The sequence below is a fragment of the Pseudorasbora parva genome, chromosome 6 (genome assembly GCF_024679245.1).
Source record: "Pseudorasbora parva isolate DD20220531a chromosome 6, ASM2467924v1, whole genome shotgun sequence".
Lineage (NCBI taxonomy): Eukaryota > Metazoa > Chordata > Actinopteri > Cypriniformes > Gobionidae > Pseudorasbora > Pseudorasbora parva.
Window position 1 is genome coordinate 13,027,524 of NC_090177.1, and position 16,898 is coordinate 13,044,421.

A 16,898-nucleotide genomic window follows, 5' to 3' on the forward strand; every position below is an offset into this window, starting at 1 on the left:
ATCAAATTTCCGATAGCACGTGAAGGCAGCATTAATAAGGAGGCGGAGCTGGGAAAGTTCCTAATTGGTCAAAGCTGGAGTCTAATCCAAAAATTCTCCAGATCTAGGGTGCGTCTCAATCAGCTCCCTAGTTTAGTTGTCAAGGCACTGATCAGAGAGTCAGCCCATTGACTTATGTCCTGAATGATCAGTGCTCTGACTAGTGAACCAGGGAGCTGATTGAGACGCAGGGCTAGACTATTTAAACCAGATTTACCTGAACAAAATGTCACTTTTATTTTTGATAAAAACAATTCAATTTTAAAACCAGAAAATGAAATTCTATATAAAACAGCCATGCATTACATGAGAAATAAGTCACTACAATTATATAAACCTAGATCTAGATTCAACATTCCCGATGGATTTGCTATTTTCTGCACGCCTTTATTGTGATTTATAAAAAATATTTTTATACAATAAAAAATAGGCGTGTCCTCTAAATATTAAAGTGCAGATGTTTAGCTATTTCGCATTTATTGCATGGGGTAATGTTTGTATATATATATATATATATATATATATATATATATATATATATATATATATATATATATATATATATATATATATATATATATATATATATATATATATATTAACTTTTAAAATACGATATTTAAAATCGTATTTTAAAAGTCAACGTCAAGGCTTTTATTTTGAAGGGGGTTGAGCTGACAGTGAGTTGTACACAACTCCACAGCACAGCTTTAGTGAAGGTAGTCAAATAACCTTTTTCTTTCTGAATGATTGTTTTGGTGAAAACCAAACTTGAATGGTGCCCTTTTCAGCTACCAATGTCGTCAGTTTATAAAATAATATAAAAATTGCGTTTTGAGAGCGCATATTTTAGTTTGCTGTTATCGGAAGGTAGTGCTAGCAGTTCAGGCTAACTGATAGCTGTTTTGTTTTTATATTAGTTAGTTACAATATCTGTGAAGAAAATACTGTAAAGTAAGACTTGATATTGTGTATTACGTTTTTTACGAGTTTATTACATTTTTTTTATCAATAAATATTTTGCATTGTAAATAAAAAGGTTCTTCTTTCGGAGAATCCCTAGTTCATAAGCTCGGAATGGGTTGACTGGATGAAGTTTGTCTTGTCCAGTTCAGTTTAATCGATGTTTAGTATGTAGACTAGAGCTGTAACGTATGTTATTGTGAGCTGTTGTTCATTGTATTTTTTATATTCACCAGGTCTGTAGATTGAAGGATGGAGGCTAGTGGCAGACCCTCCACTGCACAGATTGTGTTGCTGGCCACTAGTTCGGCTCTGACTGCTGTCTTATACACCATATACAAGAAGAAATCGAGCCATGTGGCTAGATTAAGGGTAAGAAAACCACCATGGTGTATTTATTTTAATGAAACCACCACTCAAAGAATTAGATCATAGTTAAACCTGACCTGTGTAACAGGAGGCCAAGAAGATTTCATTAAATCCAGACCTGAAAACTGTTCTCAATGAAGTACCAGGAAAATGTGTTCCTTATGCAGTTATTGAAGGTATGTATGGCTTCTGAGATTAATGTAGTGTTGCAGTTGGTCAAACCTGCTAATGTCGATACAATAATTATTCACTCACTATAATAAAGACATAGCGCAAGCAAATGGCATAGCATTAGTAGGTGTTAATGTTATAATATTTTTATTCATATTGTGTTTAGGTGTTGTGCGCTCCGTGAAAGAGACCTTGAACAGCCAGTTTGTAGACAACTGTAAAGGGGTCATCGAGAGGTTGACCTTAAAGGAGAAGAAGATGGTGTGGAATCGCACGACACATCTATGGTACTTGTTTTGAATGTGTAACTGTCCATTAATACTATTATGTAATATATACACTATGATGTATTGTCAATTACACTATCAGCAGTTTTTAAAAAAAAAAATCATTTTAGTTCTCTAAAGCAATGCATACACAGACACATGGACACAATTTGTTTTTGTCTACAACTAAGATCAAAAGGTGTTAAGATCACGTGAAACAAATTGCAGTTGAAGTTATAGATAAATGTATAAATGTATTATTTTAAAATATTTCTACTTTAAATAATCATTATTTATTGTTTTAATATAAAATATGTATAATGATGTTTTGTTTTTAATAATTATACTTTAAACATTTAATTATACCTACCTAATTTTATATTTAGGTCGTATATTTGTTTTTATTTTAAAACAATATATTATTGTTATATATATATAATTGCTAGCAATAATTACACATTATTTCAATAGTTATACTTATTTAAATTATCATTTAAAGGTATGGTAGGTAAGATTTGGTTTAAAAACGTTTTTTTTTTTTTTGTAAACGTGTTTAAACTTTCTTTATATATCAATACATAATTAAAATGTAAGTACTCTGAAAAAGAAAGCATAAAAATTTAGTGTATGTAGACCTCTCACGGCTGTTTTAAAGACAGCTCATTATTTCCGTTCACTCCACCTTCTCCCTTCTGGGCTCTTTCTAAAGCCACGCCCCCAAAATACAGGAACGCGCTAAACCAACCACTCAGCTGGAAGACGCGTTATTTACCTCAGACGAGCGGAGTGTATGTTGTGACATCATGTCAGAATCACATGTAATAAAAAAATCTAACTTTATCAGTATGAATATAAACAAATAAGATGTCATTTAGTACTCACTATCAAGCTAGAATACTGATACTGGTAAAGTTTAAAATATATTTTTGTTTGATTTGTTAACGAGCTAGTTATATTTTTAAGGCAAAGCTAAAAACGGGTAGCATTGATACATGTTTTTCCAATAACATCAGTTATACTGTAATGAAGATGAATTTCGTGTAAGATTCATAACAATACTGTGTTTTGCATGTAAGAGTTTTCATGATGAAAGCATTGTTGATTAGTAGCTAAAGCTAACTTGGCTCTAAAAAAAGTTCCTGGATGCGGTGTACTAGCCTTTACACATGCATTTTGTTATCTAAAGTTAAATTTTGCGCTAAATTGATACACTTGAGCTAAGCATTTTGAGTAGTTATCATCTCTACTAATGGCTAAGTGTATAACATTGTACATTTATGCTAAGTAAAGTTATGTTAGCTGTATTAGGCAGCTACATGTGCTAAGCCCCTTTCACACTGTGATTCCGGCAAATACACGGATAATGCGACCTGGCATTTGTTCCCGGGCCGCTGGATTTGGTCCATTCACACTGCCAGCAAAATACCGTAATATGTGCGCTTTCACACACAACCCGGAACGAGACACCCTGACATCCTGATGTGACGTATAACGGTGAGCGATCTCAGCTTCAGCGCGGATAGTAAGGAGCTCAGTGGTCTCGACTTTTGTCCAGTTTGCGCACATTTCTGCTTGTTTAATTTTAGTTTCTTTTGTATACGAACACTCTCTGCGTTTAAAACACAGACTAGCTCTTCTGGCACTGCAGGGTTGTATTATTGAAAAAACAAGCTCTAGGAGTCGCACGATAACTACGTACACGTTGCTGCATTAGTTTTGGCTTTTGTTCACACAGCGCTCGTCCTGGGTCGAATCCCGCAATGTTACTAGATCCCCGACCCGGGTTCAATTCGGTAATCAATTCCGGAACGTGGTTGCTTTCACACAGAAGGCGACCCGGCAATGTTCCGGGAATATTGCGGGTCCGACGTGCAGTGTGAAAGGGGCTCTAGTGATACATGCTTCATGAAAACATAAACCAAAAACTGTATAATCAAAATATAAGATTACCTGAATGAAGATTACCTTGTCTTGAGCTCCTCAAATCAAATGGGTGCGTGCATGTGTGGGCAGATCCTGTAGCGAAAGCGGTGGTAGCCATGGTTGCGAGAGAGAGTGACAGTCGCCCAAGCCAATTACTGTTTCGTCCCGAACGAAAATAATGAGTGGTGTTTATTGCAGATTAAAAAGTTACTCGATTTTTATACTCTCTTTTTCAGAGTACTTACATTTTAATTATGTATTGACATATAAAGAAAGTTTAAACAAATTTGGACAAAAGTGTTTTAGATCATTCTTACCTACCCTACCTTTAAATAAATATGTATCATTTAAACATGAAAATATTTGTTTTTTAATAATTAAACTATACCATACTTCATTTAAATCTTAATTGTTTTAAATAATTTGATAATGCTTTAAATATTTGATATGTTTTTAATATAAAATATTTATCATAATTTTACTATAATTATAATAGATTATATTTTGATTAAACTATCACACTTTATTTAAATCTCGAAATATTCCTTTATATTTTTAAAAATATTTTGTATTTATTGTTTTAATGTAAAAATAATATTATTTTAAAATAATAATTGTACTATGATTATTTTAAATTTTAAAAAATATATTTTTTTATGAAACTGACATTTTTATTTTATCTCTAAAAATTATATATTATTTAATTCACTGTGCTAAAACATCTTTCTTTTAGGAATGATTGTGAAAAGGTCATCCACCAACGCACCAACACCGTGCCCTTTGACCTGGCCCCACACGATGACACTGTTCCCACAACAGTGCGAGTGGTCCGTCCACTCGATGCAGCTGAATTGGATCTTGAGACCACTTATGAGAACTTTCACCCCTCCCAGCAGTCTCTGACGAACGTCATCGGTCACTTCATCAGCGGCGAGCGTCCGCAGGGCATCCAGGAGACGGAAGAAATGCTCCGCCTGGGTGCCAGCATGACTGGTGTAGGGGAGCTGGTGCTGGACAACAACCTGGTTCGCCTTCAACCCCCTAAACAGGGCCTGCGGTACTTCCTCAGCAGCCTGGACTACGACATGCTCCTGAGTAAGCAAGAGGGTCACCTGCGGCTCTGGAGGGTCTTGACGATGCTGTTTGGCTTGACCGCCTGTGCCACGCTATTCTACCTGCTGTGGCGACAGTACGTGCTGCGTAAGGAGCGGAGGAAAGAGCGCAGCCTACTGGATGAGTACAGGAAGTGGCAGAGCAGACGTTTAAAGGAGCTCAACCTGGCAGAGAGTGATGTGTCTCCTACTACATGCACAATATGCCTGAGTCACGAGCGTTCCTGTGTGTTCCTAGAGTGCGGTCACGTGTGTACCTGTGAGGAGTGCTATAGGGCCCTGCCCGAACCTAAGAAGTGCCCCATATGCAGGGCTAAAATAGACAGGATTGTCCCTTTGTATAACAGTTAGAGGCTTTATTATGAATATGTATGCTCTTTAAAGTGAGGCACTTTGAGGGCAGGTTTTTGGATGTGAGCAAAGCATTTCTTGTTTTGTAATATTAGCCATAATCCAAATACTCTGCAGTAAAAAAAAACAATTCTTCCAGTTTGAGTTGGTTTTTGTACTCTGTTGACTGATCGCACTGTTGGCAATTGTAGTCATCACTTGTGCCTGTGTGACCTGAGATTCAATGCTGTTTGTTATATTTCAACCAAAATCAAAACAGAGCCTATTTTAGGACTAATAGGCTTTTTTGCCTTGTGAACATTTTCCATGGTGTTTCACATTAGTTTCTGACTACTGTAATATAGTATTTTTGATTGCAATAAAAACGACTGTATTAAAAAAAAATGCAATTATGACAACAGTTCAATATTTGATTTTTATACTTATACTTTGCAAGTATATAAGGTTTGTGCTTAGTCGTCATGAAAATGTTACAATATATTCCTAAAAATAGGTTTCATTTTCTGGTAGCACTTTACAATAAGGTTCTTAAGATTAACATAAACTAATAATAAGCTGCATTTATTTATCTTTGTTAATGTTAATATCAACACTGAAGAAATGATTGCATAATCAACAAATAGGCGATGTGGACTAAGTTGGTTATGTAACTCACCATTAAACAAAAGAAGAAGAAGGAAGTTGAACGGCGGCTTTTTCTTAGCGTCTGTTTCCATGGTGAATGGCTCTGTTGAGAAGAATGTCTTGTGAATTAACCGGGAACATAGTTGTCTGAACTTACTCCGGGACTCGTTTTTGGAACCTGCATACCTCGAGTAAGCGAGGTTTGGGTTATCACTCGAGAGTTCAGGGTATATGTGACAGTAAGTTAACCTTGCTTTCTGGAATACACCCCTGATCATGGTTAGTTCAAGTTAGTTAATGCATTAACTAATGTTAACTAATGAAACCTTATTGTAAAGTGTTACCCATTTTCTTTATGAAAAATAAACATTTATTTTGGGTTTAAAATATTGACACATTCACTTTAAGACCCGTCAGTTTTGCGGTGCCCTATCATTATTTTGAATTGTTTTTTGTTTTATTTTTTGTGAGGGTGGCAGAAGATTTTAATCTGAATTATTAAATGGGAATCTGTTAATCCCAATCAGTTTTTTTTTTTCAGTGTGGTTTAATAATAGCTATGCATCATTTATAAACAACATTATAATAATGACTTGGGGGAAAGAAACAAAAGAAAGTTTTTCTGTAGTGGATCAGTCTGTGTGATCAGAATTTGCCACTTATTTATTTCCATGTGCCAGTGGTGTATGTGAGAGTCACATTACTTCACTCCACAGGAGATGCATAGATACTAGTTTAATCTGAGAAGGCCACGATGAAGTACCAAAGGTCTATACAGTAACAACAGTGAGTCTGTAATGCCAAACAGAATTAAACCATTAACTATTTAGAACTATATAGTGTTTTTATTTGAACAACAAAAGTGTTTCCTAATTGAACTGAAAAGGACACAATGAAGGTGGAAGCTTATGTCAAACCTACAACAGTTAAGTTACATAAAGATTTGTAACCACTAATCTACATTGGCAAAGGGGAGGAGCAGCAGCCTAAAGGGTGATATTCATCTCACTGACGTCTACCTGTCCTCTGAAGTGACTTTAATTTGCATCCTTTTGTATATCAGTTCTTCCAAATATTTCCAGCATCTGAACTCAAATCACATTCTGTCATCATCCTAGTTTTAAATTACACCACCTTGTTGTTTACTGTTACAATATAGTTATTGATTATCGTGGATGGAGAGGGAGCACGTCTGAAGTGTTCCCTTACAAAGAAGACATCAGCCATTTTAGCCAACACATCTGATACGCCTCAACAACTTCTGCACGTTTCCATGAGATTTGTACTTGTACTACAGTCTCCGTGTGTTTTGCAGAAAGTCAAAGAAACCTTGAACAGCCTTTTTGTCGACAACTGCAAAAGGGCCCTAGAGAGGGCCCTAAAGAAGGTGCTAAATCACGCAACAGACTGCAGGTAAATGTTCGACATTTGTATATGCCCATTAATATTCAAGTGTGTGTGTGTGTATATATATATATATATATATATATATATATATATATATATATATATATATATATATATATATATATATATATATATATATATATATATATATATATATAATTGCCAACAGATTCACACACACAATTGGTGACAGGTTTTCACACTCAAGCTGTTCATATCAAGCATGATGCAAAGTAAGATTGTTTGCATATCACTCATCTATTGAAGCTTTTTCCCACCACAGAATAAAAAAGGTAACTGTGACATTTATCTTCCAATTCTGACTTTTTTATTTCTTTCTCAGAATAGCGAGTATAATAAAGTTAGAATAGCGATTAGAATTGCAAGTTTATATCACACATTTCTGATGTGATTGAGAGTTTATATTTGAGCTTATACTCGCAATTGTGAGATAAAAAGTCGCAATTATCTTTTCAGTTGTAAACAAGCTTCTCTTCAGCGCATTGTCTAGAAGATGTGAAAGTTGTTTTAACAACAAAAGATCATTGAACTATATATATATTTGTTATCCACCAATCACAATAAAGGAAGTCAATGACTTCTTTTATGCAAAACATAAACCATCACTAAAATGTAACAATGTAATTGTTCTCACTCAATGTATGAATGAATGATAGAAGATTTGAAAAGTATAATGATAATAATAGTGGTTTATAGTTCATTGTGAAAAAAAGTTTGGATTCAGTAGGATTTTTTGGAAAGAAATTATTAACTAATTACCGTTTAAAGAACATGCCTTTTTGTGCAGATGAATTAATACTATTCAAATGTTTGAGGTCATAAAAAAATATATATATAAAAATGCTCATAATAATAATAATCATAATATATGCTATTATATAGAAAGGATTCATTGATCAAAAGTGACAGTAAAGACATTTATACTAAAGTTACAAAAGATTTCTGTTTCAAATAAATGCCTAAAATTTAATAAAGAATCCTGAAAAAATGTATCAGGGTCTCCACAAAAATATTAATCCGTCAGTACAATGCAAATCATCATATTAAATGATCTCTGAAAGATTATGTGACAATGAAGATCATGTGAGCTTTGATCACATGAATAAATTACATATTGTGGTTTTTACATATTTTTTTTATTTGTATCAATAAATGCAGCCTTTGTGAGCATAAGAGACTCCTTTAAAAAAAAAAAAATAAAGGGTACCATTCCCATACTTTAAAAAAGTAGTGTAAATATATAAAGATATTTGTATGGACATTTCACAGGTGTGTGTTTGAAGAGTAATTTACAATGGTTTAGAACGAGACTCAATCAATCAGAATCACGGACTGGAACTATCTGTTCTATAAAAACATTTTTTAAATGTTTCAATGTTTTGCTCTGTTTGTTTGTTGCCGCTGCTGTTGACAGCTTGAATATCTGAAAAAATATAAAAATAAAACCTTTTTTTATCAAATGCTAATTTATCAAATGATGCGTCTTGACAGCTTGACTGGTGTTGGGTGCAAGATGGTGCAAGGCAGCAACCTGGTTTGTGTTCCACCTCTGGACCCACAGCCCGTCCTCACTCTTCACTCCTTTCTGAAGAAGCAGGGGAGAGACCTGTGGCTCTTGAAGGTGATGTTTTGCCTGACCGCAGGCGCCATCTTCCTCTACGTGCTGCGCAGGAAACCGAGGAGAAGAGTTAGGAAGTTCAGACATATACAAGAGCTCTTTAGAATAATGCAATATGACAGAGAAGATATGAATGAAGATACAAATTAGATTTGAAATGCTCCTGGTTTTGAAGGGCTGCATTCTTGTTTGTTTTATTGCTTTCACCTTAATTATTAAATGAGACTATCAATATTGCAATTAAGATAAACTGTATTGGTTATGCATATTTTATAAACAATATTATCAAAATGTAAATGATTAAAGAGCATGGAGAATTGTTTAATTTGCATTAATTACATAAGCAGAGAGTATTACTGTGTCTGTCCAGTAGATGGAGGTGAATACCTGTCTAGCTTTACCATCACAGCTCAATTTAGGAAGATATGGGTTGCCTACTGAGATCAGCTAATTGTGTAAATTACATAATTTTGACACATACAGAGCCAGATACCATGCAGAAACATCAACATTATGTCTTTAAACCATTAAAACCACCTGAAATCTTCACAAAGTTGAATAATAAATAGAGATTAAATCACATAAACCATAAATAAACCAATAATTTGTGTCCAGATTGTAATCTATAGTAAGTATATTGTTAAAGCGGGCATATTGTATGAGATAATTTTCTGTTTATCATTATATAATGGTAGATGATGCTTTAAATGAAAGTGATACAGAAGAAATTAGTGTTACATTAACTTAAAAGAAAAGTGTAAAAATCTGTAAAATGGTTCATTGTAATTATCTATATGTACATAATTTGTAATTTTACTGCAAAATACACTGATCAGGCATACTATTATGACAGGTGCAGTGAATAACACTGATTATCTCTTCATCACGGCACCTATTAGTGGAGGGGATATATTAGGCAGCAAGTGAACATTCTGTCTTCAAAGTTGATGTGTTAGAAGAAGGAAAAATGGACAAGCGTAAGGATTTGAGTGAGTTTGACAAGGGTCAAACTGAGATGGCTAAAAGACTGGGTCAGATCATCTCTAAAACTGAAGCTCTTGTGAGGTGTTCCCGGTCTGCAGTGGTCAGTATCTATCAAAAGTGGTGCAGGGAAGGAACAGTGGGGAACCGGCGATAGGGTCACGGGCGGTCAAGGCTCATTGATGCACGTGGTAAGAGAAGGCTGGCCCGTGTGGTCCGATCAAACAGACGAGCTCCTGTAGCTCTTATTGCTCAAGAAGTTAAAGCTGGTTCTGATAGAAAGGTGTCATAATGCACATCACAGTTTGTTGCATATGGGCTGCATAACCGCAGACCAGTCAGGGTGCCCATGATGACCCCTGTCCACCGCCAAAAATACCAATAGTGGGCATGTGAGCATCACTACGGGAAGAAGTTGCCCCACCTAGCAACTTACAGGACTTAAGGATATGCTGCTAACATCTTGGTGCCAGATACCTCAGCACACCTTCAGGGGTCTAGTTTGTGCCTCGACGGGTTAGGACTGTTTTGGTAGAAAGAGACAACATAACATAAAGGACATAACATAACATAAGGAATGCATGCTTGATATATATATCAAGGGTGACTTCTGTCGAGGGTCTACAAATGAAAAATATCCTTTTTGTCTAATTCTGGCGCATTTACAGCCATGTTTAATTGTGCACTGCCCTAGTAAATAAATACATTTGCAAAGTGATTTGGGTAGGATACAACATGAATCAATCCTTTTCTCTTTTTTATGATCACTAAGCCACAGTACCCAAGTGCAAAGACGCTACAAGCTTCTAGGTGGCAATGATCTTCAACCCTAGTGGGATTCAAACCCACATCCTTTTGGACACCTTTAACCACTACACCAAAGCACCCAAATGCTGCAGGCAGCAGTGTGAGGGTGGGTGGAGGAGGGATGGATGGATGGAGGGAGGGAGGGGGATGGAGGAGCTGAGTGCTAGTGATGGGAAGTTCGGTTCTTTTCCGCGAACCGGTTCTTTCGGACAGTTCGTTTCAATGATCCGGTTAAAAAAACCGGATCACCGGTTCTTTTACGTCTTTACGTAATGACGTCATTTCTATCATCCCGGCGGATGAATATACATTCAAACACATCCATATAAAGTATTTGTAATCAAAACTTAGTATAGTAATAATTATAATTGACATCATCATCATCTTGGAAACATTTTTTCATTTATGTTTAGCAACAGCACTAAATACAGTTCACCTAATCGAACTGAATCGATTGTTACAACATCTACTTCAAGATATTAGTTTTATTTCTAGAGAGACTGTCACTGTCACTGTCGTGCACACACTGATGTTTTACACGGATTAAATAAACTTACATTGACATTACACAAATCCTCAGTTCACCCGGGCTCATGTATTATCAGCATCAGCTGTCCCAGTCCGAGAGAAACAGTTCGGTTACGACGCTCTCACGCATGCTCAGTATCTCAGCTCACCGGTTCTCAGAATCGAACATGTCCGAAAGATCGAACGTGTCCTATAGAAACGGTTCTCGATTCTGTACCGGTGATCCGTTGCAACCGGTCGATCTGACTCGAGAGAACCGCTGTATCAGTGTGTGTGTGTGTGTGTGTGTGTGTGTTGTGTGTGTGTGTGTGCTGAGGACAGGGTGCTGAGCTGCGAACTGCTGCTGAATAGTCTATATCATAGGCTACTGTTTTGATTACATCTATTTTAAAATCTTTATCGACTTAGAAATTAAATAAGATAAAAGCTGTTCCTGAAAATATCATGCATTATTGATAAAACAAATAAATGTTTAATTTGACCGTTTTACAATCTATTGTTTCCAAAACTTTAAAATAATACAGTGACAGCTTTATAATGTTTCCAAACGTGATTAGTTTTAAATACACTTAACCTGCATTTCGTTCCTCTGAACAAATAACACGCATGCGCAGCTCATCGGCTCATCGGTTCTCAGTATCGAACGTGTCCGATAGAAACGGTTTTGATTCTGTACTGCTGATCCGAGGGTCCGACAACCGAACCGGTACGTTCGGTTACACGCGCATGCTCAGTATCAGCTGCTCGTGAGTTCATCAGATCTCTCAGCAAAACATGTCTCACTTCAGCTAACGATTGGAGTTACAGCATCTACTTTAAGATATTAGTTTTATTTCTAGTTTGAGAGACTGTCACTGATGGCAGAAAGTTAATATCTACAGTATTTGTGGGATCAGCCCTGATTTGAGACGCGAACCGTTTAGAACGATTCAGTTCGATTTGGTGAACTGGTTCGACCGGTTCACTATAAAGATCCGGTTAAAAAGAACGATTCGTTCGCGAACCGGACATCACTACTGAGTGCAGCTGGAGCATTAGTCTGAGTCTGAGTGACGTCTATCTGCTCTCTGAGGATCCGTGTTTTTGCATTGCGCTCCTGTTTTGCATCTACATCAGTTTTTCCGAATGACTACAGCTCATCGCCTGTAAGTAACGAGAAGAAAAGTGAAAGTGACTCCTATATAGTATGAAGGTAAAATAAAGCTGCATCGTATCGTGACAACTGAGGTTCGCGCGCGCCGTTTGCTTACAGAGCCCTCTCGTTAGTTACCGATTGTCTTATTTTCCTGATCGATTATCGTGAACGGGATCATGTCTGAAGTGCTGCCTTACGAAGAGAACATCTCTCCTTACGGGGATGATGGAGATGAAGAGCAGATATCCCTCACCTGTCGCCTGCAGAACAACAGCAGTAACTTCTTCAGTTCTGCGCAGAACAAACGAGCTCCGAAACTCGGACAGATCGGACGCAGCAAGAGAGGTGAGAAAACGATTTGTTTGCGGTGTGTCGTAGGTGAAATTAAAAGAAAAGTGCGCTGTAAAGTCCTACTGTGTATATATTAATGTTGTGATATCCAACGTAATATACACAAATAGCTAATTAATGTGCCGAACTGATCTTCGATGATACGATGATTTAATATGCAAATGTGTGGGATCACGTGATGATGTCAGCGTGATGCGTTTGTATTTACCTGAGGGAGGCTGCCTTCGTGTTCATAGCGAGATTGCATCTCACGACATATTGTTTTTGCTGTTTGTTAATGGCTAATTGACAAATATAAACTTTTTTTCAGGTGCCGTGATGAAGAGATAATCAGTGTTAATCACTTCACCTGTCATAATGTTATGCCTGATCAGTGTATTTAACAATAAAATTATAAATTATATACATATGGGTAATTACAGTTAACCATTTTACAGATTTTTACACTTTTTTTTCTGTGAAGCTAATGTAAAGCTACATTTCTTCTGTATCACTTTCGTTAAAAGCATCATCTACCATTATATAATGATAAACAGATTATCATCTCATTCAATATGCCCGCTTTAACAATATTATATAATATTAAATATATAATTATTATTATTATTGAGGAATAGTCCTGATTGTAGCTAAACACTTTAAAAAGAAGGAGAGAAAAAAATCTTCCAGACAATTACAGCTATCAAAAAGATACCAAATTAGATATAAAATACATTGTGTATTATTTGTTCTTTTTTCAGTTTGAAAGCTGGGATTCTGATGATTCTTCAATAATTGAATACAAATGATCATGTTCTTGAAGCTGTGAAATCCCAGACTATATATATATATATATATATAAATTAGATTTTTAAAAATGGCTGGCTTTTTTTCTTTTTCTGTATGAAAAACACTGTTTGAATAAATATATATTTAATTTCTATTTTATTACACAGATAATACATTTTTAATCAGCGTTTAACTTTTTGCAGTTCAATTAATTAGTCTTTCAGTGTGACAAAGTATAAATATTAATCTACCCGGTTATATCAGGTCATACAAAATGGCACACATAATTATTATACAAAAGTATAGTTTGAAATTAATTTTAGCATGCCATTCTATTGTATTTATTTCCATTAGTCAGTTTCTCTGCTGCCTTCAAAGCCTGACTGTCCTAATCTTGTCAATAAAACTAAAGTCTTGTCATTTCTCCAAGGGCAGCATGTTTGACCCCCTGTGCCTCATGTGATTACTCTTTCAGTTGTCATAGAAGATGACAGAATTGATGAAGTTCTGAACAACACAGCAGAGAAGTCATCGGCGGGAGTGTAACGCTCAAGGACGACGCTAAAGCGGCAGGAAACCGTGGGTTACGTGCATTCTGCATCAATGGCACTTTGCAGTCCCTCTTAGTATGGGTTGAATTTCACGGTGCGGCAGCAGGCGAGGAGCGAGTCCCTGCTGCAGGCATCCGAACGGAGGAAGCAGGGCTCTATCTGCTTTCTCTCTTTAAGGGCATGTTTCATATCCCTTCTTATAAAGTGACATCTTACACTGGACACACAAGTCCTATGTTGTTTAAAATACATGTGGAGTTGGTCTGTAGTGGTCCAGATTCAGTTTATATTGTGAGAGGAATGCATTGATATAAATCACAAGCACAAGTCTGACAACTTTCGTTCATTATTTTGCCGTGAGACTGAGCACTTGGTTTCTCCGTATCTTTTTGTGCACAATGAAAGTGTTTTTCACTTTAAATATCCTAATTATGATCTCTTGGATACATTTTGTGTTCTTTTGCAGAGATGATGGACTGAGCAAATGTTTTTTTATAGGATGAGAAAGGAAAGACTACTTTTTTAAAGCAATTTTTCATGTTGCATATTGTTTTTTTGTTTTGTTTTTTGATGTGGCTGCCTGCTTAGCTTGAGTTCAAAAGCTTATTTTTATATCAAGGAGCTATTTCTGAAGAGGACAAAAAATGCTTATTTAGGTAATAGCCGTAGGACTTTCAAACGTGGTTGTCAGCTAAATGGGTTTGGATCACTTTTGTGCCAAAATGTTGCGAAATATGCCGGTCGACTTGTGTTTCCGTTCAACCCGAGTAATGTGAAGTTTTCCAGGCCTGCCTCTCATATATGTTTCAGGGCTTTTCTAAAGGCTTTTTTTGCATGAAACTGGCACAAACGCCTCCTTCTGTGGCAGTGAATTACTACTATATTTACAGTAATGTTACTTTGAATGACGAAACTCAGACTCTTGAATATTGTGTATGTTGCACTTCTCTATACTGTTCAACAGGGCTATATTTGCAACGAAATGTATGACCAATAAAATGTCATTACATAACAGAACTCTACCACCCTCGCTGTACGTTATATGAAATGTCTTCTCTTTGTTGTTTTAGCAATTGTAAGCACTTTTCTAAAACAAATGCTTTCCAATTAAAACAGGCATGTTTGAATATACCAATCTGAGTTGTTCTTGATCACAAGAGCTGTCAGGTCAATAATGAGAAATGCATTTCAGCTGTTTAAAGTGCAGCATTATTTGATGTGTTGACGTAATTTCTACTGAAACAGGAAGACATGACAGGACATATCAAACAGCTCCTCTCCTTTTTAAAAATAGTTTTAAAATACAGCATTCTGTGCAGAATTCAAATGTCTGATATGTTTTCTGGTAAGTGACGACTTGCGCATATGATCCGCTCGGTGCTATCGTGTCTCTGGACCGGAGAAGACTGTGTGTGCAGTGCGCATGAACTTGAAACCAGATTTCATTCGTCACAATGGAAAACATTTACACTTAATCATTCCCTGTCCTCTATATATGTGCTATTCACCAAGTAGAAAATAGATAATGTGTGTACAAATAACTGATTTTAGCTTTAGGTCTATTTATAGTGTTGGGGAGCAGGAAGTTTTAGATTCTAGAGAGCATTTGATTGGACAGAAAATCTGATGAGAAGCTGAAGTGTGATGTCATCAAAATCATTTATCCATATGGGCGTAAGCGTTTTAAATGAAGTTTCGAATGCTTATATCTTCTAAATGTGAATTGTGTCATTGATTTGGAACACACTAGCTTATAGATAACAGTAAGGCTCACATATTCATACTAAAAGCCAAAAAACCTCACCAAACAACTTTCACCAAAAAGGATGTGCTTAAAATTGCTTTTTAAAAGATTCTACGTCTAATACTAGTTGAAAAGCTGTTGGTAGCTTCAAAAAAAAAAGCTACATAGAAAATATCTCATGCCTCAACAACCATTTTCTTTTTAAATGAATGTTTTTACAGCAAACATAGCTATATAAAGAAAGGCATTGCAATTAAAGAGATGTTAAAAAACACTTTTTCTAAATATAGCATCAAGATTTAAACATTAGAATGAGACTTGTGATAAGAATTGTCTGGGCAAAGTTACATCGCATCTTTCAACTACCATAACACAACATTATAAACCAATTAACCTGGGGCACGTTGAAGGTACACCATTTCGTTTAAAAAGTTGTTGTTTTTTGCCCAGGGCTGTGTTCCACTTCCCTTTTAGACACGCACTTGCAAACTTCCCTAAGCACCTAATTCTTGCCACCATTTTGAAGTGTTATGCCCGTTTCACACCTACTCCGTCTGCAGTGCGTATGCAGTGCGTATTTTTTTCCGTACCCATGTTAACGGATTACAGCTTTCACACTGCACGCGGATGCTGTCCGTTGGCCGGTTTGCGTCTGCAGCGGTGCGCCGATCGTTTTCGCACCGAGTCTATTTTTTGCTGTGCTGCACTGCTGCATTAAAGTGATAGAACATTGTTCGCATTAAAATAAACGTGAAAATCTAGTAATTTCACCACAGATGCATATAAATTAAAATATACTCTTGTTTCAAAGTCAACACATGGCTTTTTCTCAAGTAAAGCAAGGAAACAACACCTTATTTAGGTAGAAAAAAGTGCCTTAATGGATAGCACTCGTCATTTCTTGGAGGTGGAAAGCAAAGTTCTTTATGACCTGTAGGATTTCTTTTAAAATGTTTTAAAAATGAAAGAAAAGACAAGAGTCAGCTGTTTTTGAATAGCTATTGTAAGTTTCTAATTTAAAATGTTTGAGATTTTAGGCTATAACCTATGTTTAAATGTTTTGCCACTTGTGTGAGCTAAATATGAATTAATGAATAAAATGTTGTTTAAATGTAGTACGTTAACCTGATCTCTATGAAAGAGTAAACAAAGCGAATTGCAATTTTGAT

The 16,898-nt window shown here is 36.0% G+C and overlaps 2 protein-coding genes across 3 annotated transcripts; both read left to right on the plus strand.

Moving 5' to 3' along the window:
* Positions 1-691: 691 nt before the first annotated feature.
* On the plus strand, positions 692-6,402 carry mul1 (mitochondrial E3 ubiquitin protein ligase 1). 2 transcript variants are annotated; one of them, XM_067447181.1, is made up of 5 exons: positions 692-758; positions 1,239-1,374; positions 1,460-1,547; positions 1,709-1,829; positions 4,465-6,396. In XM_067447181.1, the coding sequence occupies exons 2-5, from the start codon at positions 1,255-1,257 to the stop codon at positions 5,192-5,194; spliced, it is 1,059 nt and encodes a 352-aa protein (XP_067303282.1). In that variant the 5' UTR covers positions 692-758; positions 1,239-1,254; the 3' UTR covers positions 5,195-6,396. The 2 variants fall into 2 exon arrangements, with proteins under 2 accessions (XP_067303282.1, XP_067303283.1); XM_067447182.1 differs by lacking the exon at positions 692-758 and having other exon boundaries at positions 1,249-1,374; positions 4,465-6,402.
* Positions 6,403-12,202: 5,800 nt separating this feature from the next.
* camk2n1b (calcium/calmodulin-dependent protein kinase II inhibitor 1b) lies at positions 12,203-15,116 on the plus strand. Its single transcript, XM_067447183.1, has 2 exons — positions 12,203-12,660; positions 13,910-15,116. Exons 1-2 carry the CDS (start codon positions 12,492-12,494, stop codon positions 13,978-13,980), a joined length of 240 nt encoding a protein of 79 aa, XP_067303284.1. The 5' UTR covers positions 12,203-12,491; the 3' UTR covers positions 13,981-15,116.
* The last annotated feature ends 1,782 nt before the right edge of the window (positions 15,117-16,898 follow it).